Genomic DNA, 25,028 nt, shown 5'->3' with positions numbered 1-25,028 from the left:
GCAGTCGACGCGCGTTTGCCGGTTTGCTTCAGTCAATTCGTGAGGTACCCACCTTTCAAGCTTTTTAATCTTCCCAATTTGCTTCAAGTGAATTAAAACAGTTTTATCACTAACACCGCAGCCTGCAGCTAACTCGGACGTGGTTTGCGATGGATCCACTTCCACAATAGCCTTCAATACTTCATTATCAACTTGGGTCTCAGGCTGTCCACGGGGCTTGTTCTGCAGGTCGAAATTTCCAGAACGAAAATGTTGGAACCAAAAACGAACTGTGTATTCTTTTGTAACATGACCGCCATACACATCATTCACCCTTCGAGTCGTTTCCGCAGCACTAGTGTCACGGCGGAACTAGTACTCGTAAATAATACGATACTTTAAGTTTTCCATTTTGTAAAATGAGTGACGCAAACATAAGAAAAAAATAAATGAATGACGGTCATTGAAGCACAAATACATGAGTAAATAGCTGTACAAATTTGAATTTGGAATTCCTTACCAAAGACGAGAACATCGTGATTAAAGTGGCCAGTACGAAATACGCCAATTTCATATGTGGACCTAATATATCATTAGAGTACCAAAGAGTTCTAAAACTGAAATTCAAAAAAGTTTTTATTAGCAATGTTTCTAACTAGCCAGTTATAAACATTTTCAGTGTTACCCAGGTTACGTTACCCACATTGCAGCCCAATCCCGTCAATCTCGAACGGGACTCGTCATATTATTATTATATAACGTATTATTATATAATGTTCAGTAGTTGTAGGCTTACACTTTGTGAAGTCTTTAATTTCACGCAGTGGTGCATGTATGGTAAAAGAATCAGGCATACATCCAGTAGCATAGCCTTATAGATCTTGGCCACACATTACAGCATATTTTCTTTTAGTTTCTCTTGCAGCATTCATTTATGTCTTGACATAAGGGAAACATAATTCTAGTCTTCATTCTGAATTTTACCTTAAGGCGTTTCTATTTTCTCAACATTTTCCTATTTTATTTATCCCCATATTTTATAAGTATTAAATTCGTACACAGAAGTTAAATCGGTTTGTAGCTCGGAAAGATGGCACGCATTGTTCATAATACTGTCAGGCATAGGTTAGACATTACATATAATAAAAATAAAAAAAGCAATTAATTCTCTTCTGTGCGGTTTCTGTGTCACAGAGTGCTTTAAATAATAGAGGATTTTAGTTTTACTCTATATTAACCACTCGCGTACAAAAATAGAATATAAGCGAAATATTGAAATGTTAATTGCTATGTACCGAATGAATGCAATGTAAGTCGAAAAGTGTGCCTACGTCTGGCTTTACACTCGAGGCGTAACTCTGACGATTTACGATTTCGCCACGCTTATAAAACTAAGAAAGTGAGCAAAATGTACAGCCTTGGCTCGTAGACTTTTTTTTTAATTTTGAATTTATCACTTGTTTACGTCGTGTTGGTTCTTAAAAATGAGAAAAAAGTAATTTGCGCGCTAATATCGCTGCTTTGAAATATTTTTACGGAGCTGGTAAATCGAAACTTGAGAGCAATATGCTGCTCCTCCTTATTCTATGGTGTGCTGGGTTCAATCGAGTAAGAATTTTAATTATGGTGGAACGCCATCGAATCGGTAGGGACTAAACAAATGGAAAAAAAATATAAATTGCCTTGGAGCATCCTCGTAGCACTAAAAATTCAAATTCACAATCATTTATTCATATGGGTAACATAATATACACTTATGAACGTCAAAAACAGAAATGTACATAAGAAGCTTCTAATTTTACATTAACTCTAATTTTACATAAACAATCCGAAGAAAACAAGATTTCTAAAGGTGTGTTGCTGGTGTGCATAATCAAACTAGACTGACAATTTAAACATTCTCTATGAGTCATAACTCATAACTATGAAGAAAACATGGCTTGACCATTATGACCCGCAAACAAAAGAAGCATATGACTAAGGACTATCGTCTCCAACTCCAAAGAAATTTAGGTGATTCCATCCGCCGGAACGATCATGGACTTTTATATTCTGGGACAACCAAAAGGTAGTTATGAACGGCATGACAAACTCGCTGAAGTTATGTTTCACTATGATAACGCAATACACAGTCCAGACCACACCTGAATAGCTCCTAATTATTATTACCTATATATTTAAAGGAACATCTCAGGACATCAATTTGAAGATGATGATGTGGCCGCAGTAGACGTTTTTTAAGAAGAAGAAGAAAGGATTTGCTCCAGTATTTTATTAAAAGTGTAGAATTCATTCAATGGACTACCCATTGGATGAACTCTAATGAATAACGTTGTCATGTATTTTCAAATACGATAGCATTTCGAACAAAGCCACATATTTTATACAAGTTTGATTCTTTTGGTTTTATTTCTTAACCTTATTCGGTTTCGTGTAAAGTTTCAATTGACGATCAAATAAGCGATTACCTTAGCGTGTTAGGTAAACGAGTTTCCTATGTTAGAAGCCTGTTAGGTTATATGCGTTTAGTGTTAGCTTTCAAAGCTTCACTGTGGGTGCTGCGTTTGCTATGAACGCATTGGTTGATGACCTGGAACACGCAAGTATTTATAGAAAAGGTCCCGATGGTATGTTTTATATATAAGGTAATGCTTATTGTCTTAATTAAATATAGTAGGTAATTTTCTTGCAAAACGTAACAGAAAAATTATATTTCCAGCACTACGGGAACTTAATCACAAGGAGTTGTACAAAATTATTAGTTTTATTTAATTTTTAAATAAGTTAGCTTAACTATAAGCCAAATAGCTATAACCTCCTTGTTCTCCAAAATGGAATCCATTATTAATGGCCAGCTCCTGAGGTATCTAGAGGATAGCTGGTAAGCAATTGTCGTACTAATAATAGCCATCAGCGGCTTTCGTCGTGTTCGTTCAGCTGGTACCTTCGTGTATACCTTACACATAGATGGACAGAGGCAATTGAGCCCAAGGGGGAAGTGCTAGCGGTTAGTTTGGATATAGGAAAAGCCTTCGATCGGGTGTGGCATAAAGCGTGTCTCTCGTAGCTTCCAGTCGGGCTTCCCGAGAAATTATGCTACTGGATCTTTAGCTTTTTGGCCAATCGGAGCAACAACGTCGTCATCGACGGAGCATGTTCCGCCCTTAAACGCGTGAACGCCATCCATACCTGCAGCTGAGTTTCATCATCGGGCGGAAAGGATCGGAAGGATACGAAATTCCACCCGTATCACCTCGACGTCCGCCGTTCCACGACTGAGCGTTTTTTAAGGCAAATTTTGCCGCGCACCACCCCTATGTGGAACCAGCTGCCCACTAAAGTATTTCTGAACTTCAACTTAGGGTCCTTCAAGAAAAGAGCGTACCAAATCTTGAATGGCCGGCAACGCACTAGCGAGCCCTCTAGCATTGAGAGTGTCCATGGGCGGTGGTATCACTTAACATCAGGTGAGCCTCCTGCTCGTTTGGCCCCTGTTCTATAAAAATAACAAATATAATTTTTTACGACTTAGAAATATGTATTAATTAAATTACTTGGAAACTTTTGCCAGTGTGAGGTTTAATTTATATTTATATTTTTTTTATTTTTTTTCTATACTGGCTATGTCAGATTTTTAATAAACAATAATTTCAGATAGTGAAGAAAGCGATGGTGAGGGTGGTCTCGGCAACCTCAATCGTCTGATCGTACGCCCACCAGGCCATAGTGGAAAAGCTAAGCGTGGCCATCTCTGCTTTGACGCAGCATATGAATGCGGAAACTTGGGTCGTGCGGATCATATTACCGAACTGGAGTATGATCTGTTCATACGACCTGATACATGCCGACCAAGGTCTCGGTTCTGGTTTAATTTCACTGTGGAGAACGTTAAACAAGACCAGGTATTAAAAAAGTATAATTAAAATTCCATACATCAACAGCTGAGGCTGTTCGTAGCCTTTAATGTGGGGGCAGGTTACAGTGTACAAATCTATGCGCAGACATACATGTATTTTATTTTAATTATCTTCCCTTTAAATATGCTCTGGGATCGGATAAGTCTTTATTAGGCTTTTTTTGGCTATGTGATGAAAAAAGATAATTTTCTCATAAAGCCTTGGACGTGTTCATGAAAGACGCTCCAAGTCTTCACGAGCAATCTAAACTTCATATAATACTTATTTCAGAGGGTCATATTCAACATTGTTAATTTGGGAAAGGAATTTACGCTTTACAACTGCGAAATGACACCGCTTGTTCGATCTACATCACGACAAAAATGGTAATGCATATTTAAAAGCATCCACTAACTTAGAGTTGTTAATAATAATTATGTAAGGCAAATTTATTGACGGAATGAGACATATGAAACTTTTACACGTCTCTTTAGTTTATTATTCTTATATAAGTTGTACTTACCTAATGATAATTATAAATGAACAAAACACTAAAATAAATTTAAACAGTTTCTTCGTTGTGGTTTTTAGGCAGTATTTTCATATTATATTGCGTATGCTTTAAAATACTGGCTTAAAATAAAATACTTTATTGAATTGAAACTTCGGTTTTTCGGTTAGTGCCATCTTTCTCTTGACCCTACCAAGGTTGATTCGAAGAGATTCGAAGCCATTAATAACAAAATTATATAACGATAACAATGATAGCAATAATTCTATTACAATTAATGAAGTTCTGTAATAATCTTAATAGTAATAAGGCAAACGGAAATAATCGTATTATTTGTATTCATGTCTATGATAATAAAAGCCTTTTGTTAAACTTTACCTACGTAACTTTATTTAACCAATTTCTTTAAAGTTGCGTGTACACGGACACACTTTTTTTATAGGCAACGAATCCCTAGGCGTTTATTATTCTACCATCGCTCTATAGTACATCGTGGTCGAAAAATACTAAGCTTCGCCTTCGGGTTCGATCGTGAGGAAGACGTGTATCAATTTGTTGCATCATATCCCTACTCATATTCGAAATTGCAGAAACATCTTAGTATATGGGAAAAGAAAGCGCAGGAGTTTGCTAAAAGGGAGTCTATTGCACAGACTACAGTATGTATTTCTACCTTATTTCCACAGATTAATTATTTGGTGTATAGGCGGAATTAAACAAAACATTGTTTCAAAATACAGAGATGCACAGTTAAATTATGTTAGTAAAAAATGTAGTTGAAAATTCTTGATGTATTAGAGATTGATAGATGAGATTTTAAATTTAAAAAAAAGGTTTTTGTATTTCCGTTCGTTTTAAAATCTTCTTTATATTATGTGGAATGTTTCACATACACTTTGTATCCGAACTTTGTAGTCAACACATTACTAATCCATTAACCCATCGATATACAACAATAAAATGTGCCATTTTAGCAAAAACGTCGGATAGATTTGATAACTATCGGCCATTTTGGAAAGGAGACTTTTGCAAAAGACGAGGGAACTAAAAAGGCTGAAACAAAGAAACGTGTCGTACTTCTTCTGGCCCGTTCACATGGTGGTGAACCGCCTTCATCTTATATTTGTCAAGGTTTTTCACTTTTACTATATTTTCATTGATAAGCTTTAGACCAGCAGATTTACATTATTGATTGGTGGCGTTATTTCAAACAAACAATTAGAATGTGGTTTAGATAAATTGACATTAATATTTTGTAAAAAAAATTGAATGTTTGATTTTATACGCGTTTATATATACCGTGTGACCTTTTCTTAAATGTATTTTTTCCCTTCTCTCTCTTCAGTTGGTAGCTCATGTTTGAGAATCGTGGTCGGCACGACATTTCCCACTGATTCCTCGTTAAACTAAGGTTAAAAATTCAAGATGCAGACTTATGACCCATATTGTAATACGATTGTATATCGAAGGTCTCGACTCTGAATCCTAACTTAACAGACAAATGAGACTTCAAACTTAAAAGAGCACGCGTAAAGTTTAAGCTATCAGTTTAGTGTACGATTAAACTCTTACAGGCTTGTATAACATAACACTTTAGCACTGAATTTTTACCGAGCACATGCTAATATTCAGGCAAATTAGAAAGTATTCATTAACTACCTTGTATCATAAGTTACGCTTCCGAAGTGAAAAATAAAATTGTAATGGGAACATTTATACTTTTATTACAATCATGTGTACTTTAAAGTTTAAAAATTTACCACGTTGTTGGGAGTTGCTCTCCCTTTGAAACTCCTACCACAAAAAAAAAAGGTCTTACAAGTTTGACGTCCATCGCTGGACCAATGTATTGCTTTTAGTGATCCATCTAGTCTAAGAACACATGAATACAACACTTAAGGGACAACGCTATTACGAAAAGTTTTTATAAATATACTTAGAGAATGGATACGCGCGACCGTGATCGTATGTGTTCGAAATTGGTTACGATATCTTTTCTTGTTTTTCAACATAGTAATTGCTAAATAATTTAATTTTCACAGGTTTTCTTGATTTCCTTGTAAGTTCATCGGAAAAAGCGGTGGCTTTGCGCAACGAAATCGTTATACAGGTATGTGTTTACCAAATACTTATGTTTAAAATCTTGTAATGATAGATCTGTCATTTTTTTAAAAGTCGAAACAAAGTCCTCAGTCCAAAGTACGTAGTTTGTAATTAAAACATAAATTGCGAAACATAAATTGCAGAATATTTTAATGTAAAGAAACCAATAACAGTTATGCACCTTCAGGTGGTTCCAATGCTGAATCCTGACGGCGTTTTTCTTGGCAACCATCGTTCTGATCTCCTGGGCTCTGATTTGAATAGATGTTGGAATACAGCGACCAGTTACGCCCACCCAGCACTAATTGCAGTCAACGACCACATCAAGAAAATCACCGCAGAAAAAGTATGCGCTAAAGTTACAATGAATTTTATGTAAAAATAAGCTTTTCGCTGCATTTCCAAACGTATGTACCTGGTATATATGTATTTCGCCACTAACGCTCGGAAATTACTAATCAAAATAGATCTTTTCTCAAGAAAATATCATGATAAAATATTTTAAGTTTATTTTATTTTATTTAACGGAGACCCTGAACTCTCATCAGAACAATAATTATTGTTTTGAGCCATAAGCTTAAGTAAATAACTTGATTATACATATATATATGTAACTTGATAATGTATAATGAAAAATTACAGATTAATTACGTGACGCAGACCCTTATTCACCATATATCCCTCAACAATTGACAATCAATATTATATATATTAACATATTCAATATTTTAGGGTCTTCAATTAGATTTTATAATTGACTTGCATGCTGATGTTAGCCACGAGGGTGTTTTTGTGAGAGGAAATTCGTATGACGACGTTTACAGGTAAAACCATTAATAGTTAAATATATGAAACCTAATACTTATTATCGTGAATTAATTATTTCAACAGTTTTTTTCTTTTGAGTTCCGCAATTGTATATTTCTTATGCCATTTATATGATTATTAAACTAATACTACAATTATCCACATATAGTCAAAACGTTACTTTAAAATAAGCTGAATATAATAAATATATATTACATATGTAATATGAGGTCTTTAAGGTAAGACGTACAGAAATTGCTGAATGTTACAATTACAATACAACAACAATTACAATAGTAAAACAAGATGAAAAATTACACCTTTCTCGACGAGTCTGATAATCTTTACCTTTAGATTTGAACGCCACGCAGTGCTGCCCAAGTTCTTGGCGATGCGAGTCGAAGCATGGCAAAGCGACTCTTGCTTATACAATACAGATGCGCTTTCGTTGGGCAGCGCGCGTAGATCTCTGCCCATGGGTGCTGTAGACGCGTACACATTACTCGCATCTATGGGTGGGCGAAGGATTACGCCTAGGGGTCCGTATATGCACTATACGGAAGATGCTTGTATCCTTGATTATATTGTTTTCATAGTTATTTTAAATCTTAAGTTAAGAAAGTTTCTTACGCATATATGACTAGGTACTTATTTAGTGGCGACGTTGTGTTGTTCAATTAGTTTGGATTTGAACTTTGTAGGCATATAGCCTATCAATGCAATGAAATAATAACAGGGGAAATAAGAGCAAGTATTTATATTATGCTATGTTCTATATACCGAATATAGAACTAGAACACCAAACTGATCGTGGTTACTATAGGCACACTGATAACAGTGTTGTCAAACAGAAGCCGGTGGAAACAAATTGTCCGTTTCAGATGTCGTGGTCACCAAGACGCGCAGACATGAGCTACCGACTGAAGAGAAAAAGAGAAGGGGAAAAAATTTATGAAAAGGTCACCCTCACTCATATAAACGCGTATAAAATCAAACATATAATTTTTTTAACATTTATCTAAATGCCATTCTAATTGTTTGACGTCACCAATCAATAATTTTCTAAATACCAGACAGATACAAAGATAGGCCGATCGATAGCGAAGTCCCTATGTGACTACTACCGACACATAGCGGTTATACCACCTCGAATGGGAGCAACCTCTAAAAAGAAGGAACCACGCGGCAGGTGGCGTCGAAAACGACCTGCATATGAGCGGAAAAGGTTTTTTTGTAATCCAGTTTAAACATGTTTTCTGAAAGAATTGTTATATATTACAGCTACTTTATATTAAGTAAAAAAGCAAACTAGGGAAATTAATTAAACTTTATGAGACAGACACAGAAGACATTGAAGTTTTTTTGTTGCTGTCACTTAATAAATACTGTGATATTTTTGCATCTCCTCACTATATTCATTCAGATTTTTTATAAATTTTACAATATTTCGCCATACATACTGTATTTAACTTTAAAAATACCTTTGATTGTTTCCTATCTATATACTAATGATTTCAGATTGTTGTAAGTTATATAATTAAATACTTTCCAAGCTGTACATTGGCAAGTCGCAATGCGCAATAATTTTTAGGTTTTTCTCTATTATATTTACATGGTCACCTAAATGTGGCCAAGATACCTGCCGATATTAATGGAAATAACGAGTCTTCATATGCAAAAATTTATCTCACTTAGATCTCCTAGTTCTTCACCCGAGCGTCGAGTTCTAGCTACACGGATGCTTTCCCCGTCCTTACCCATCGCTTCACCGCTTCTTAGGGCTTTACCATCACGAACTGCGCGAAATCCATCAATAAGAACAAGGCCCAAGACTGTTAACATTGAAAATACGTTGCCTATGATACAAGGTGAATGTCCTAAACATACAAGCGGGACCTTTTTTCTGAATTGAATCTGAATGAAATCAGGCGATTAACATTGTTTTTTTGCGATGTGAATGTGGATATAGATGCCTCTATATCATAATTAAAAAGCTAACACAAGCTTTAGACGTCACTACACAAATATAATCAATAGTTTTTATTAATTATTACACTCGATATTGGTCGCAAATTAATGAGAATTGGGTTCGAACCCCACTGAATAATAATGTAACATTATTTCCAAATAAATTATAACATTTTAGAAGGCTCTTTCTAACTTCAAAAGATTACGTTTTTAACCAAGTACTTTACGACTAATTAGACTTTGTTCGAACCAGTTGATAACCTTCTACAAATTATAATTTTTTAATAAAAAAGATCAATGGCACTACAACCTTTTTAGGTCTGGGCCTCAGATTCTGTATCTGTTTCATGATCAGTTGTTAATCAAATAGACAAGTAGGTGATCAGCCTTCTGTGCCTGACGCACGCCCCGTCGACTTTTTTGGTCTAAGGCAAGCCGGTTTCCTCACGATGTTTTCCTTTACCGTTCGAGCTAATGTTAAATGCGCACATAGAAAGAAAATCTATTGGTGCACAGCCGGGGATCGAACCTACGACCTCAGTGATGAGAGTCACACGTCGATGCCATATTTTTTTAATACTTATGAATATATCTAGGTACAGCAGTGCGAACTCCAAGATTGGCGGTCGTTGACTTTAGCGCGTACATACGCACTCCAACGTGCCACAATCCAAGGTATCGGCAGAGACTGGCACGCCCACCGCGCCCTACACATCCACGGTTCACGAGCGACGACTATGACACTCACGAATCAACAGATTAACTCTTTTTATTAGCCAAGTTTATCTTATTAGCTTTCCCAATTTAAGACGTTTAAGAGGACTGCTATAAAAGCAAGCTTCGATCCCTGGGAACGGGATGGAACCGATGGTTAAGACATACTGGTATTACTATCTGTTATATCTTTCATACATTTAAAATTCATTAATGCTTCTTTTATTAATGCTTCAAACGCTTTGAATAAACCCCTTTAGATATTGTATCACTACATACACCCCTTATTGATATTAAGTATCGTATTCTCAAATAACTTTGTAACATTTATTAATAAAGAATAAAATAAAACAAGCCATTTATTGAAACGTATAATGTCTAAGCTGTATTTACAATCACTAATCTAACATCATTCAGTCATCACATCTTAAGAACAATTGTGAACACTATTATCACTACGAAACGGCAAATGAAAAGACTGAGTATCGTTAATGAGATTTATTCTCTACGATTTGGTTTCGGATCACCGAGGCGCGTACTCCAAAACGTTTCTCAAGTTAATCAGAAATAAGCATGGAGATTAATTCAGTTCACGTTTCGGAGTACGCCTCCGATCGCAATAGTCAAAGCGTCGCCGCGGCTCGAACGAAGCTGAAGCACCCGCCCTAATAAATATCTTTGGCATGAACCGAACGGACAATTCATTGACAACCGATAGTTATTGCTCAAACTGGTGTATTTGGGTGGTAGCGGGTCACTCCCATTCGTTCTCTTCTTCGGAGAGGGTGACAAGCAGCATGTTGTCTTGAGGTTTCTCTCTGCGGGGCTGGATGTCCACTGGTGGACGGTTGCGGGCCGCACGCTTCTGCCGAAGGGCCTCTTCGTCGGCTGCGGAACGAGGCTTACGGAACTCGTACACCAGTGGGAAAATGCGCTCAACGGCTGACTGTACGTCGTTCACGCTGCGGGCTGGAAATTTCGGAACTATTAACATTTACATAATAATTACGGTTCAAGTTGTAATCGACGCTAATCGATCTTCAATTAGAAAATCATTTATTCTACAGGCAGACAAAACAGAGCCGAGTTATTGCCACGAGTGGTATATTGAGGTAAGATGTCTTGTCATGTTATATGGGGTTACCATAGTTTATATCAGCATTGATTGGCACAGACATCTATGTAAATCGATGGTCAGTTAGGATTATAAACAGTCTCGAAACTTGTTATTGGACGTACAGTTTCGAGAAATTGTGTATACAGACATTGAACATTAAATAAATTAAGACATTCATCATATTTTTTATCGTGTATCATTTTTTTTTTGTTTTAATAGATAAACCCTCTACTCCCCTGCCATATTGTCCAGGGACTATTTATACCACATTTTTTCCAAAAATAAAAACAATATACATTTAATTAATTCTACTAGTTCGCGAATGGCAGGCGTCGCGAAATACGCCCCGGCTGCATCGGTAATATTTTTATTTACATTTAATAATAATATTACACTTAATAATATTTTTATTTATCGTGTATCATTACAATGTGATTATATAAGGACATAAAATATTATATGCAAATAAAAACATACACTTGTTTAAAAAAATTGTGACAATCATATTTATAACATACATACATAATAAGAACGAACTCGTTCTTCTTACACTAGGCTCCAAGGTAATCAATTCATAGGTCAAACGGTACGCTTGTCACACAAAAAACGCTGTGGTAAACTTATCAAATAATAAATTTAAGAAAATTATAAAACAGGAACTCTCTAGGAAAACTCGACATTAAAAAGAATTTTGCTCCAGTTAATTAATTTAATTGTAACTAATATAATAATTGTAAATAACATAAAACGATCAAAAAAACAAGCTAGCTCGAGTTTCTTGCCTTTGTATGTTTCTCCACATGTGCTGGTCGCGATTCCGAAAAGGCGGTAAAGTTGACAATTCAAAGTGATACAACTGAATAAATGAATTTTGATTTTATTTGATATATCTATATAAATAAAAATAAATGACAAAATATGTTGCTAGGCTCAAAATTACATAAATTTTTTTTACAAAGTTATAGAGATAAAAATGAGAAAAAAAATTGAAAACTTTTGTTCGTAAAAACGATAGAACAGTACAGAACATGTAGCAGAGCAAAATGTTCTATATGTTGGTATGTAGCTAATAATCGAGTAAAAAAGCGAAATAAAAAAGTCATATTAATATAATTTTCAATATAGTAAACAAATATTCAAATTTATTAAGATTTAAATCACTCGTAACTAGAAGACAAATTATTGATCTTAATATTTTAACAACAGATCTCTGGTGTAAATCAGGAAGTGTGTCGTGTAAATATTTGATCAACAAACTCGCTAAGAAACCTATAACTATGAAATATATTAAACAAAATTAATATTTGCAAAACAATATCACGTCGTACACTAAAGGAAACATAAAAAGCATGTTAAAAACTTATTTTTTATTTAGTTCCGGAAATACGCAGGTAGCTAACGTTAAAATACGTTTTGTTAAAATTTTATGATTTAGCAATGTTGGCCTGAGCGTGCGCCTTCTACTGAGGGTCGTTTGACTGGGTCGTTTGGCTTTTTATGATATAATATATAGTAAACATAGTACAGTAAAACCAGTTTATGACGATTCCTCAGGGACCATACCAAAAACGCGTCTTAAGCGAGAAATCGTATTATGCGGGATGGGGAAAATAATACGTACTACATATTATTATGTTCTAATTTTAGTATATATAGGTATTAAATTATAAATTACATTAAATACGTAGTGTAATTATAATCACATTATTTAAAATAATCACTTATTTTGGTTTGAAAGAAAGATTTTGATGCAAGAGATTTTCAACATAATTCAACTTTTGCAGTGCATCTTCGCTTTGATCCAAAGAAGCTACATAGCTTCTTAAATCATTAACAGCTGATATTGATTTGAGACGTTTGAAAAAACCGAAGTTGACTCATCTGCATCTTCATCATTATCACTTGGGGCCTCGTTTTGTGTGTTATTCACATCCTCAATAAGATCTTCAATTGATTGAATTTCGTACGGTGCTACATTGTCATCAATGCAAGAATTACCAGGAAAACCCTGCAGTATCTGGGGTCTTCTTTCAACAGTACGTCAGGGTTCGGGCGTTTTAAGCGGGATGAGCGGCAAGTTGCAAGTTGCGAGACTGGCGTAAAGTGGCGTTTTATACGTGAAATCGTATTAAGCGTGATCGTCTTAAACGGGTTCTACTGTGTATATTTAATAGATTTTTTAGTTCATTTGTGTTTTAATGGGCTTTGTTTCACGCACCACGCATCAACTATGCAAATAACTAAGTTTTGTATCGCGCAGCGACTTACAACGACCACTATTTTAGTAAATAGATTTCATCATTAGCACAGACCCTCACGTACATTCTCACCTTCACACCATCACACATCACAGCCGAATGAGGTAAAAGTATTTAATATTTTTTATTGGCTTTTTCCTTTCGAAAATGTTTGAACCATTTTGTATATACTATATATTCCAGAAATAAATACAATTATCCATATATAATAATACAGACAATGCCAATATTATAATAGTTTAGTTTGTTTTTTTGTTGTTCCTATTTAGTATTGTCTAAATAAATGTGTATAACACGTATTTTTGCACTTCTTGCCTATCATATCATCATGTAATTTAATACATTTTTTTCTTTTTACTCACAGTGGTTGCCTGGAAGAGATCGCTCGAAAGCGATAAGGCCGCCAGTTGCCCTCCTTTTGATTTAATTGTGTTAATTTTTTTATATATTGTAATGTAACGAAGTGTTAATAAATAAAATGTGCAAATATAATGTGCAGAAAAGATCAAATCAAATATAATAAAGTATATAATATCAAACACATAATATACACAATATCGCTACTGTGAATTCACTCTGCAAACATATAAATATGTCGAGGCCTTGATAACGGGATCTGTTGTACAAAGGACTGGTTCTGCCTCTTGGTATGGCAAACAACCTCGGCCTTCGCCGTCGCCCATATCCCATAGATATAATTGCTTTTATTCTATATAATTAATGTAATCTGTAGGATTACGAAATAAATAAAAATATAAGGTTAATGATGGACAAAGAATTCTTGTATAAGCAGTATAGCTAGGTAAATAAAATCTTGAAATCAAATACTTTGTATAAACAATACTTGGACAAGGTCTTAATAAATTAATAAAACCGTATTTGTAAGGCTTTAAACTCGGTCCTGGCGCACGTTTTACGACCTTTTCGACAAAGCCTTTGTTACAATACAATGCTCTTATTTTATTTTTAGCCTGTGACATGAAGGCTTACAATTGAAAAATTTTACCGGCAAGAAAAGGCGGGTGATATTTGTGGATACATTTTAATATCCAGTAACGGATATAATGAAATCGAAATTCTATAAATTTGTATAGTCTAAAGTAGTCCTTTTCCTTTTTAGATTTCATAGATCATAGATGACATTTGACATCTGTCAGTTGTGGCTTCATAGTAAAGTGTAAAGTAAATCGATACGAATTTCAAACAATCGAATTCAGTTATTTTGAAAGATTACTTAGAGGCACTATAATTTTGATAATGATTTTTTCTATTTAGTTATTGTCGTATCGTTTAACGTAACGTTTTCTACAAGATTGTGACGTTCAGTTGTCTTTAAAACAGAAATTGTTTATTGCATAAAAAAATAAAGTAAATTATTTCGCTATTAAATTTGCGAATGTCAAATATTATCTATTACGCCCGCCCTGCTTTACGTATTTTGGTGTTTTTATACTATAGCTTTTGTAAAGCACAATTTGGTATGAAAATATAATTTATTCATGTAGGTAACTTAAAGAAAAGAAGAAACTCAGAAAAAATTCTAAATTTACATTTACTGACAGTTCTCAATTAAAGGGTGTAGATAAAGAACTGGCAATAAGCTGTACAAAATTTTTGTAAACCATATCGACTCTTAGTCTTATATGCTGTTAATTGTAATTTAATTTAAAAAAATAAGAAAAGCGAACTTTTCACCCATCAAGTGGCGGTGAAATAGGAACGTGAAACGCTGTGGGAACGTTACGTATTATCATGGTGAATCATGATGATGGAGTCTACCCAAGGCTCGCCACTCTCATACGAGAAATAAAATAAAAGATTTAATGACAAGCTCTTATAGGCTAACATAACCCATCGCATCTGATTTTCGCAATCCTCTTTTGGCGGATCCTTAAAGGTCTCTGGAATTCACTTCCCGTCCCTATTAGCTTAGCTCTTTCTCTATCTTCCCTTAAATTTCTACTCTACAAACACTACCTGTCCACATAGCATCCCTAACTTTCGTACTAACTGACGTGAGACTGATTTAAAATTGTCGTGATTCGTGTGCACTTTTGCCGTCCTCATTTAATTATTTTCAATTTTTATTATGCATTATTTTAATACAACGAAGTGTTATAAATAAAAATAACAAATACGAAGAGAAACAAATTCAAAGGTTCATAAATTATAAACACCTAAAGGATAACTGATTTGAGGTGAGCAAGTATGGATATACAGATCGAACTCGTTTATCATAATACTCAATCAGTTTTGGCCAAAACCAGTTCTTCTGAGAACATCTTGTGTTGTGCAAGTTCTTTCGTAAACCGAATCGAAGGTGATAAATGAACAAATTACGTAAAATACATCGTTAAAATAAGTTAGATTATATTTTGGGTAGTCAAGATAACGAGAAAGCCGCGTTTAAAGTTATCACACGAGTGAATGAACCCATTGGAGTTGTACATCATTTCCGTGAATACAAAATCTGGAGTAATAATTGTAGTATAAATAATATTTGCTAGGTAACAGATCTACGATTCGTAGCATTTACGACTAGTATCTTAAATGGAACCCGTGTGTCAGTAACAGTTTTAGCCATTAGCTTATGTGGCATAGCAAAATATAGTTTAGTCTATATAATTATAAGTTTATAATAATACAAATAGCTTTAATCCGGTTAAAAAATTGTTTTCTTTCAATGTGTAAAAGCTTTTAGGTCTGGGCCTCAGATTTCTGTATCTGTTTCATGATCATTTATTAAACTAATAGGCAAATAGGTGTTCAGCCTTCTGTGCCTGACGCACACCGTCGACTTTTTGGGTCTAAGGCAAGCCGGTTTCCCCACGATGTTTTCCTTCACCGTTCAAGCTAATGTTAAATGCGCACATAGGCATCGAACCTATGACCTCAGGGATGAGAGTCGCACTGTAGCCACTAGGCCAACACAGCTCTAAAGCTGTAAAGCTATGTTAACCAAAGACAATACTAGTTTAGTCTACACATCATTTTCCTTTAAAATTTGATCAATAAAACATACACAGAAATGTCCAAGGTCAAAGTTCTTGCAAATTTACTTTAAAAATCGCCTAATTTAATTCAATTTTTTCTACCTGTAATTGTGACTCCACCCGTAGAGAATATCTTCAATGTGGCCTTAGGATTATACAGTTTGTATGTCACACCAGGATGCAGTTCTGGTTCATAGCTGAAAGGAGACGAACATTCATATTAATATTATCGCTATTGACATCTGAAAAACGTATTCGTGAACGAGATTCCTATTAAGCTCAAATTGTAAAGGAAGGAAGCAAGAGCATAATATATAAAAAGACGTAAGCGGCATGTTAATACAATTATGACATACATTTTACTATACGGAAACGAAATTAATAAGGATTATACATTATATTATCTGATCCATGTTAGAATATCAAGAAATCGCCAAATCGAATTTTATTCATCGCATGCGCAAGAACTACTGCTTCATCGATATTATACCAAACACTTCCTTACATAAGTTTGTTAAGATTTAATGGAAAAATTTAGTTTTATATGTAGAAAATAACTTAGACTTTATTTAGTTTGAAAAACAAAACATTGGCTAATAATGTTCACAGAGTAGAGAGAAGGGCAAAGACAAACGCGAAACGGACTTGACATAAAAGACAACTTAAGTCATAGAGCAAAAGGCGCGAAATGTATATATTACAAAGTTATTATTCTGTTCTAGGATTTAAACCCTTATAACCCTCTCAACTTTAGACCATTATTATCATCTTTACTGATAAAAAATATAATTTTATATTAGTCTGCAAGAAGAAATCCTATGAACATCTTAACAATTTCATAAAGCATAAAGAGAACTTTTTACAAATAGTAAAAAGTTGTTGGTCTTATTTCAAATATGATAATTCAAACGCTTAACGTTTGTTACAAAACCGCGTTAAGAAGTCTCGATGCCTCGGGGCAACAAACGAGTGGAGGCCCGCTGGCCCCAAATTATTTTCCAAATAAAATTTTAACAATTTTATTCAGTCGAGTTATTCAATCAATAATTGATTGTAGATTCCTTTAGTATTTAAAAAAAAATATCAAAACTAAAGATATTTACTAGTGTTAACTAGCCGGAATTAAAAAATATATATTAATATATTTGTTGGGGCCCCGGTTGCCATCTCCTAAATCCGGCCCTGGTAAGTTATTTGGGATTCAATACAGTGTATTTTAGTCTGACACATGTTTGGATTAAGCATAATAAATTTGCTGTATTTGCGCATTTTTATAAAGATTCCATAACAGCACGTAAATGAATATCTAATAAAATCGTTTGTGCCCGTGTACGAGGAACATTTTAAAGTGTGTTATAATGTTAAACTTAAAACAGCTGTCAAACCATTTCTTCTATATGGTTTCCGACGATATTTGTCTGGACTTGAACAAAGAGAACACGACGTCATTACCTAATTAAAAGAAACGCAATTCCTTCGTAAAACCGATAACAATTTTCAAAAAATTGCAAAAAAATTCAGCGCGTTAACAAAGCTCCGATATTCATAATAAAAATGTATATACTTTAACCTTATTTTCATAGATAGAAAAGAAAAAATAACCTAAAACTTTTAACAAAGAGCAAGTCATAAAAAAATAATAGAATCACTTCTGAATGGCAGCCCCGAGATAGGAACAGAAAAATTGGTAGACGAGTCGGACGCTGGAGGGAGGGACACACTATAGACCAAATATTTTGTATTGGGGTAGATATTTACTATTGTATAGTGACAGATATTAAAAAAGGCTTTAAAATTTTAAATAATGGACTGCGCAATCAGCGCAATTCAATCAGTGTTAAACTGACTAACTAATAATAATATAAGTCATCGCAACATTTTTAAGTGTGTGCACGCGTGAGCGTTAGGCACGCATAGCCCCGCAACAGTTGCTTTTTCCGATACCTAGTAATCGGTACTCGCAACCCCTCTCTAATACATCTGCATCCTGTACTCTACCCGTATAAGTTTCAATCAAGTGCCGAATCATAGATAGTCATCTAATAGTACCCAGTTTCGATATACTTCTTAAGCACTCATATCGCAAACATGGAACTACATCTTATTCACTGTAATTTAAGGCTAATAGGAGCACACTGTATAATGCACAAAGGTTGGTTTGGTTTACTTAATTACAAATTATATTTTTAGATACATCAATTTATCGAGTTCGAACGGCACAATTTACAACGTATTTTTTTATTGTTATCGAAACAAGTTTTCCGTGTCCTTCGAGAAAACAATATCGTGAGGTAGGTTATCATGAGCGAAAGGTGTTTGCCGCGAAAGTTTTGTCTGAATGACGTAGCGTAAATTTAAGAAACATACCGTTTTCCTACGACCTAGGTATTAACATACTATTTTACCCTCGTTACTATGTTAAATCCTCTCTTGACAAATGTTATAGAAATTATTTATTTTCTAGCCATATATACTGTTGTTGCTCATTTCAATAACCATTTTTTTACTATTAATTCTAAGCCTCGACAAATGTTTAGTATATATAACATTACGCTGGGAGTTAAGGCGATTCAAACCTAAAGGAAAGTGGTAATTAGTCCTCAAGTTCAATGGTAGGTAGCATTGGCCATTTAAGCTTCCATTAAAATCGATGATAACCTCATTTAAATCTTCTTAATGGCAGTTAACTCTTGTTGAACGACCCCGTATATTGCCAATAAATGAACTATAGAAAAGTGTAGCAATATTAAACGTCACGTTTTTTGAGTTTTCCTGTTTCGGGCACTTGTTTGTCTTGCCAACTTTTACAGTTCAAAGGTCATGTCTGAAGTTTTAATTTACGTCATACTTGCCCTATAGTTGAGGAGGGGATTCTTTTTCAATTTATTTATAAATGTCTGAATCAGTTACTAAAGCGAGCTTTCTACATTTTCATCAAGCTGTAGTCTATTATGGCGAAAACCACATATGAAAAAATGTCGAATTTATAGTTTTAGTAATATTATATTATTAATCAGCAATTTAAGCAACATTCTAATAATGTTGTAACTCGGTAAAATGTACGTGTGTGTATTAATAATTTGTTAATTTTAGGCTCGAATCGTAATTTTCTAGAATTTATTTATAGACAACGCAAACAGTTTAATCTACGAGGTGCTATAATCTACTCGTACCAATAACGACCGGTCATTGCAATATAAAGACTGTCGTCTAGCAATGAATCCGTACACTATCGCTTAAAATGTTTTATAAGAGTAAAAAACCATGAACAAGAATGACTTCAGTAAAGATGCCCAGAAGTAATATTACGACACACGATTCATTAAGAGCGTGCCAATTCTTAAAAGGCCGGCAAAGCACTTGCGAGCCTTCTGGCAATGTAAGTTACCATGGGCGGCGGTATTACGCTTACAAAACAAAACGTAGTCGTAGCAAAACTATTTAATAGTTTCGAGTCTAAAAATATATAAGTTTTAAAAACTTTCTAAAGTAAGCGATTTATCATTGCGTATTATATTGCGATTAATGGCTTCAATGCATAAATTAATAAATTATTATTTTCACCATGGTACACGTTGTACTTTTATCAATGTAAGTTTACATAATATTTAATACGAAATCATAATATTAAGAAAAATCATATTGTTTTAGAATGGTTATACTGTTATTATGGTTATTGATATTAGGTGAACTAATTCATTAACTCTCTGATAGGTGGTGGCGAGGTAAGGTATTATCTTCTTCCATAATAAAAAGCTACCATAAAAACGGTCCCCAAGACTTCGGAACGAGGTTCAGAAACGCGAACGTATATATCAAAATCCAAAACAGTTGACGTTGGGGTGACAGACTAAGCGCCCAGTCTCAACTCTGACTCTTACCCTAAGAGTCGAGAGCTTGATTATAGTCAATACACTTAAAACAGACCGGGTTCGCGATGCGAAAGAAAAATGCTAACTAAAGTTAACTTACAATTATTATCGTTTTCTAAAGAACATCAGTGTTGCTTACATTGATCTTGTCGCTAGCCACACTCGCAATGAGTACAAACTAATTATTATCTCAACAAGCCAAATTTATATTAAAGCAAAATCAGAAAGTTTTTCCCCGTATTGGAAAGTCTGGGAAGGCAAATTCATTTCAATTTGTTACATGACAGTAAAAAGAAAAGACACATAGACCAAACAAAACAAACCCTCGAATGGCATAAGGACACCACAGAATGGACAAAACCAAAAACATATATAGTAGAAGTATTTAAAAGCTTTAGTCAATGAAAAATACAATGAAATGAGATAAATACTTTATGGATGACTTGTTAATTAAGCTAATGTATATAATGCTATTTTAAATGTGTCTGCAATGTTTTGACCTCAGTTGTGATGTACCTATTTAATTTATCTTACTTCCTTTAAAAAATATAACTTATCAAGCCTACTCTACAAAATAAAAATACTGGCCTACAAAACAGAGCATATTTATTGTAAGCCTAAAATCAACACAATAACTTCTGTACATATGTATATATTAAATATGAATTATTACTTTAATATGTACAAATTTGATGATGCATGTGTCGTAAAATAAGTGATGAATGCATGTGTAGAAATAAATACAAATATTCCAAAGCAAAAAAAACTTTAGCTTATGGACAAGACAAGCCAGTCTAGTTAGTAACTACTCTAAGCAACTACTAAGGATACCTCCTTACATTAAGGGATTAATTTTCATTGTCATTACTAACGGACAATAATGAAAAAATTGGAATTTTTTACTAACAAACATAGATAACTATATCTTTCAGTGCTTATTTATTTAAAAGTTCTGAGCTTTAAAAGTTTTAAGGAAGTAAATTAATGATAGTCTGTAACATTATTATTTAGTCTAAACAAAAAAAAGAGGTTAAAAATGAAGGTACTTCACATTTTCAGGTGTTATATCGAATTATTGTTATATGGAAGGAAATATTATATTGTATGGACAACACAGCAAACCAATCAAAGTCAAGTCATTTGAACATTTTAGAGTGTTTGACATTTAAACATGTAATGTTGATACTAAGTACTAAGAGTAATAAGGACAAAAGATTCCAAAACTTTTTAGGCTTATTATATTATGTCTATGACTAACATATTATCTATATATATATATCAAATTCTTATTACACAATTTTCGTTCCCATACACCTCCGAAATGGCTCGACCGATTCTTGTGAATTTTTAATGCATATTCAGTAAGTCTGAGAATCGGCTACTATATATATTTTAAACCCCTAAGTGATAGAGTGTATCCACCCCAAATATTTTGATTGCAATTTTTTTAATATTATGTGACATTAAAATTACATCTCTAGAAAGTATTTACATGGCAAAACAAAGTTTACCGGGTCAGCTAGTTTATCTATATGAAATTACTTTGGTTTAGTAGTACTTTAATTTTTTTTATAGTTACTTTATGTTATTACTTTATTTTAAATCTTTATAAAATGTTATATTTTTACTTTTTATGTCTCATCTTTAACATTGATAGTATAAAAGGTGCTGGTAATGTAATTTTTGCTACTGACTGAGGAATTTCTTAGATATTGAGTCCCAGAGACAAGAGATACATTGTCACATAAAAACAATGTAGACTTATTTTCCCTAAATGATACTAATCTCCTTTCAATTAGTAATAGTCTGTGTTAAGTTATAAAAACAAACTATTAAACAAATTAAGTGCAAAAGTAGCTGATAATTTATTGATGTTTAACTGTTACATAATAAATATACAATATTTTAAAATAAGTAATTTGTAAGGTTCTGTCAATTATTCTGGTATAAAATATATAAAATTAGCACCTATTTGTTACTTGACAACTAATAGACAAGTACATTTCAATTATTTGAAATAATGTTATAAGGTTATGGCTTCAAGTATATATTCAAAGTTTTAACTTTTTTTAATTTTATTTATTAGATACATTCTAAAGAAATGAATGAACTTCATTGAGATATGTTTTTCTTCTAATCCATATTTAAAAGTAAATTGTACATTAGAAAAATATTACTTAATTATAGGTAAGATTAGAAAATTAATTTATGTGAAGAACTATTTTTGAAACTGTTATTTATAGTATAGTACATAGAAAAGCATTACTTACTCTGCTTCCTTATATTTTTTTGAAAATGCTATGATCTTAATTCCAAAGGGCATTCGACAGGTCCCAAGAACATTGACTACCCGGAAGTTCCTGAAGCGTACTTGAAAACCAAGCTTTTGTAGTGCCCGTGCATATCTCCTTGCTGCTATTTTAGCTTGGTCTTCACTTGTTGCACCTGTGCATGTAATGCGTCCAGACGACCAAATTGATGCAGTCGTATAAGGACGTCGCAGCTTCATAGTCACCATACCATTTTCACGTCGAAATTCAACATTCACACCATTCAACGCAATCTGTCTCAAGTTCAGGTGGCACTTAACACTAAAACTACACACAACATTGTTTATCACTATGTCAATTTCAGGAGTTTCTTCCTCTTCCTCTTGTGCCATTGGCTGAACTCCATCTCCAAGATCCAGGCCCTGTTGTGGTGGCTGTCCAGGATTACCTGCTTCACAATATTCATGGTCGGGTACCATGTGTCTAGGCATTGTATGTGTATGATTAGACATTCCATGGTTACTAACTACTCCATGTGTAGCTTTGCTTAATTCTTTAATACCATTCTCTTGGATGAGTGTAGCCATGACCTCCACGGCTTCCTGAAATTATAGAATACTTCATCACACACAGACAAATTACTAATCAATCTAAACTAGTTATAATAAAAATATTGTTCAAATGTAAAACAATATTTCATTGTATAAAAAGGATGTGTCCTATTAATGGACAGGGAAGTCCCTATTTCCTATCCAATGATGTGCATATTCAATTTGATATGGGAATTAGGTGTGGCCAAACTTCAAAATTGATTACACAACTTTCTGTCCTCCAGTCAAGTATACAATAAAATGACCTTTGGAAATAAAATAATAATTTTAAAGATATATTATTTACAAAACTATTAAAATAGTTCTCATTTAATTATAATTATTATAACAAGGACATTAAAGAGTCTAGATATTTTTGTGTTATATGTTTTCAGTTATTGATATATATATATATAATACAAGTGCATTGAGATAGGTTAAGATGAAACTCTGAACCTTTAAATGAATTTATAATTGCTCATAGAAATCATAATGTTGATTAAGTTTTTCAATCACATTGGCCGTTTATCAGCAACCCTCAGTCATAAAATGTACAAGCGCTTATTGAATTTTTTGATTGCACAACAATCACTAAAGGAAAACATTTTAACAATGAAAAATGCTCAACAATATATTATGCAACAAAGCCATACATGCATAATAACTTAAATTTTTAACATGTTTTTTCACATTTTAATCAAGCATGTGGAATATCTCTTGGATATAATGATCTTATATCAATTTAATATTACAGTTCAGTTTGTTATACATACATATATGATCACAATATAAATATAATTTTAAAATTAAGATGAATCTTGGTTCAACAAACTCACACTGATATCCTGAACTAATCAAAGTGAAGTAATGAGATTGTGATTCATAAAAAAATTGGGTCAACGATCTCCATGGACTTGATTTGAATTTCGCCAAAATTCAATAGAGAAGATATAATTTAGGGCACTTCCCACGGCGCATTACGACGCGACAACATGACACTCGCACAGCTGACTGCCGGACGACCCCGCCCCTCGCACTCCTCTTCAACTACCCCGCACCCTCCACGCGAACACAATTCGCCAGGCGTACAATGCAGTTGCATTCAACAAGATGGTCCCTAGCCAAGGGATTATAACATCCTGGCGAATGAGTAATGACTTAGCATATTTTAAGAAATAAAAATCCTCCTCTTTGACCTCAGTTCTGCTATAATACCGAAATAGTCACCAGTTATTGACCCCTTACCAACGACCTAAAGTTAAAACACACGTGATTAAACACAAAGGACATCACGTTACATCTCTTTAGGATAATTTATCTGACTGAAGGGAATCATGATATCATATCTTACATATCCATGAAGTAAACCTCACAATTGCTTAACTGCATATCTAGGTACTTCAAAGTACATACAAAATTTGAAGACAAAAATAGAGTTTCTCATGATTAATAATTCATGGTTCTGTTAATTTTAGTATAATGTTTAGAGGATAAAAATTAATCTGTCCGAGTATTAATGAAACAATGAATTACCTGAAATAATGTGCTATATTTGTCACAATTATTTTTACACCACCAGTGAAGTAATAATTTTCATTGCAATATCATTGAAAAATTCTAAATGTCTAGAACACTATGCTGAACTAAAAATAGTAACAATAATTCACAGAATGGCAAAATTTTACTATAAATATTGCTTATTGATATTGCTAATCGCGAATGCAAAAAACTGTAATCTTCAACACGTCCTGCTCAGCACCGCCATGTTCTATTCGATTCGAACGACGAGAACAAAAGTGTTTTTTTATTTTTTTCAATACCATCCGAATTCCTACAGCGAATCATACAATATCCTTCATTCAATGTTCAGTACTTCAGACTATCGAAACAAAAGGAACTCGAATAGTGCACAGATCTTTGTCTATGGAAGGAAAGATTTCTGTATGGAGT

The 25,028-nt window shown here is 33.7% G+C and overlaps 2 protein-coding genes across 3 annotated transcripts; one reads left to right on the top strand and one right to left on the bottom strand.

Annotated features, from left to right (window-relative positions):
- The first annotated feature begins 2,548 nt into the window (after positions 1-2,548).
- LOC123707754 (cytosolic carboxypeptidase 6-like) lies at positions 2,549-8,608 on the top strand. The gene is made up of 11 exons (XM_045658088.1): positions 2,549-2,606; positions 3,634-3,881; positions 4,167-4,261; positions 4,829-5,045; positions 5,361-5,517; positions 6,429-6,496; positions 6,677-6,835; positions 7,222-7,313; positions 7,651-7,780; positions 8,370-8,485; positions 8,578-8,608. Exons 1-11 carry the CDS (start codon positions 2,549-2,551, stop codon positions 8,606-8,608), a joined length of 1,371 nt encoding a protein of 456 aa, XP_045514044.1.
- A 1,725-nt stretch (positions 8,609-10,333) lies between these two features.
- On the bottom strand, positions 10,334-24,931 carry LOC123707434 (TATA box-binding protein-like 1). 2 transcript variants are annotated; one of them, XM_045657475.1, is made up of 5 exons: positions 24,612-24,931; positions 23,915-24,330; positions 22,489-23,090; positions 16,449-16,543; positions 10,334-10,947 (listed from the first exon to the last, which is right to left on the bottom strand). In XM_045657475.1, exons 3-5 carry the CDS (start codon positions 23,073-23,075, stop codon positions 10,733-10,735), a joined length of 897 nt encoding a protein of 298 aa, XP_045513431.1. In that variant the 5' UTR covers positions 23,076-23,090; positions 23,915-24,330; positions 24,612-24,931; the 3' UTR covers positions 10,334-10,732. The 2 variants fall into 2 exon arrangements, with proteins under 2 accessions (XP_045513431.1, XP_045513430.1); XM_045657474.1 differs by lacking the exon at positions 23,915-24,330 and having other exon boundaries at positions 24,612-24,930.
- Positions 24,932-25,028: the final 97 nt, after the last annotated feature.

Source organism: Pieris brassicae, chromosome 3 (assembly GCF_905147105.1).
Source record: "Pieris brassicae chromosome 3, ilPieBrab1.1, whole genome shotgun sequence".
Classification (NCBI taxonomy): domain Eukaryota; kingdom Metazoa; phylum Arthropoda; class Insecta; order Lepidoptera; family Pieridae; genus Pieris; species Pieris brassicae.
The sequence above is the reverse complement of the archived record's forward strand: the minus strand, read 5'-3'. Positions and strand labels throughout refer to the sequence as shown.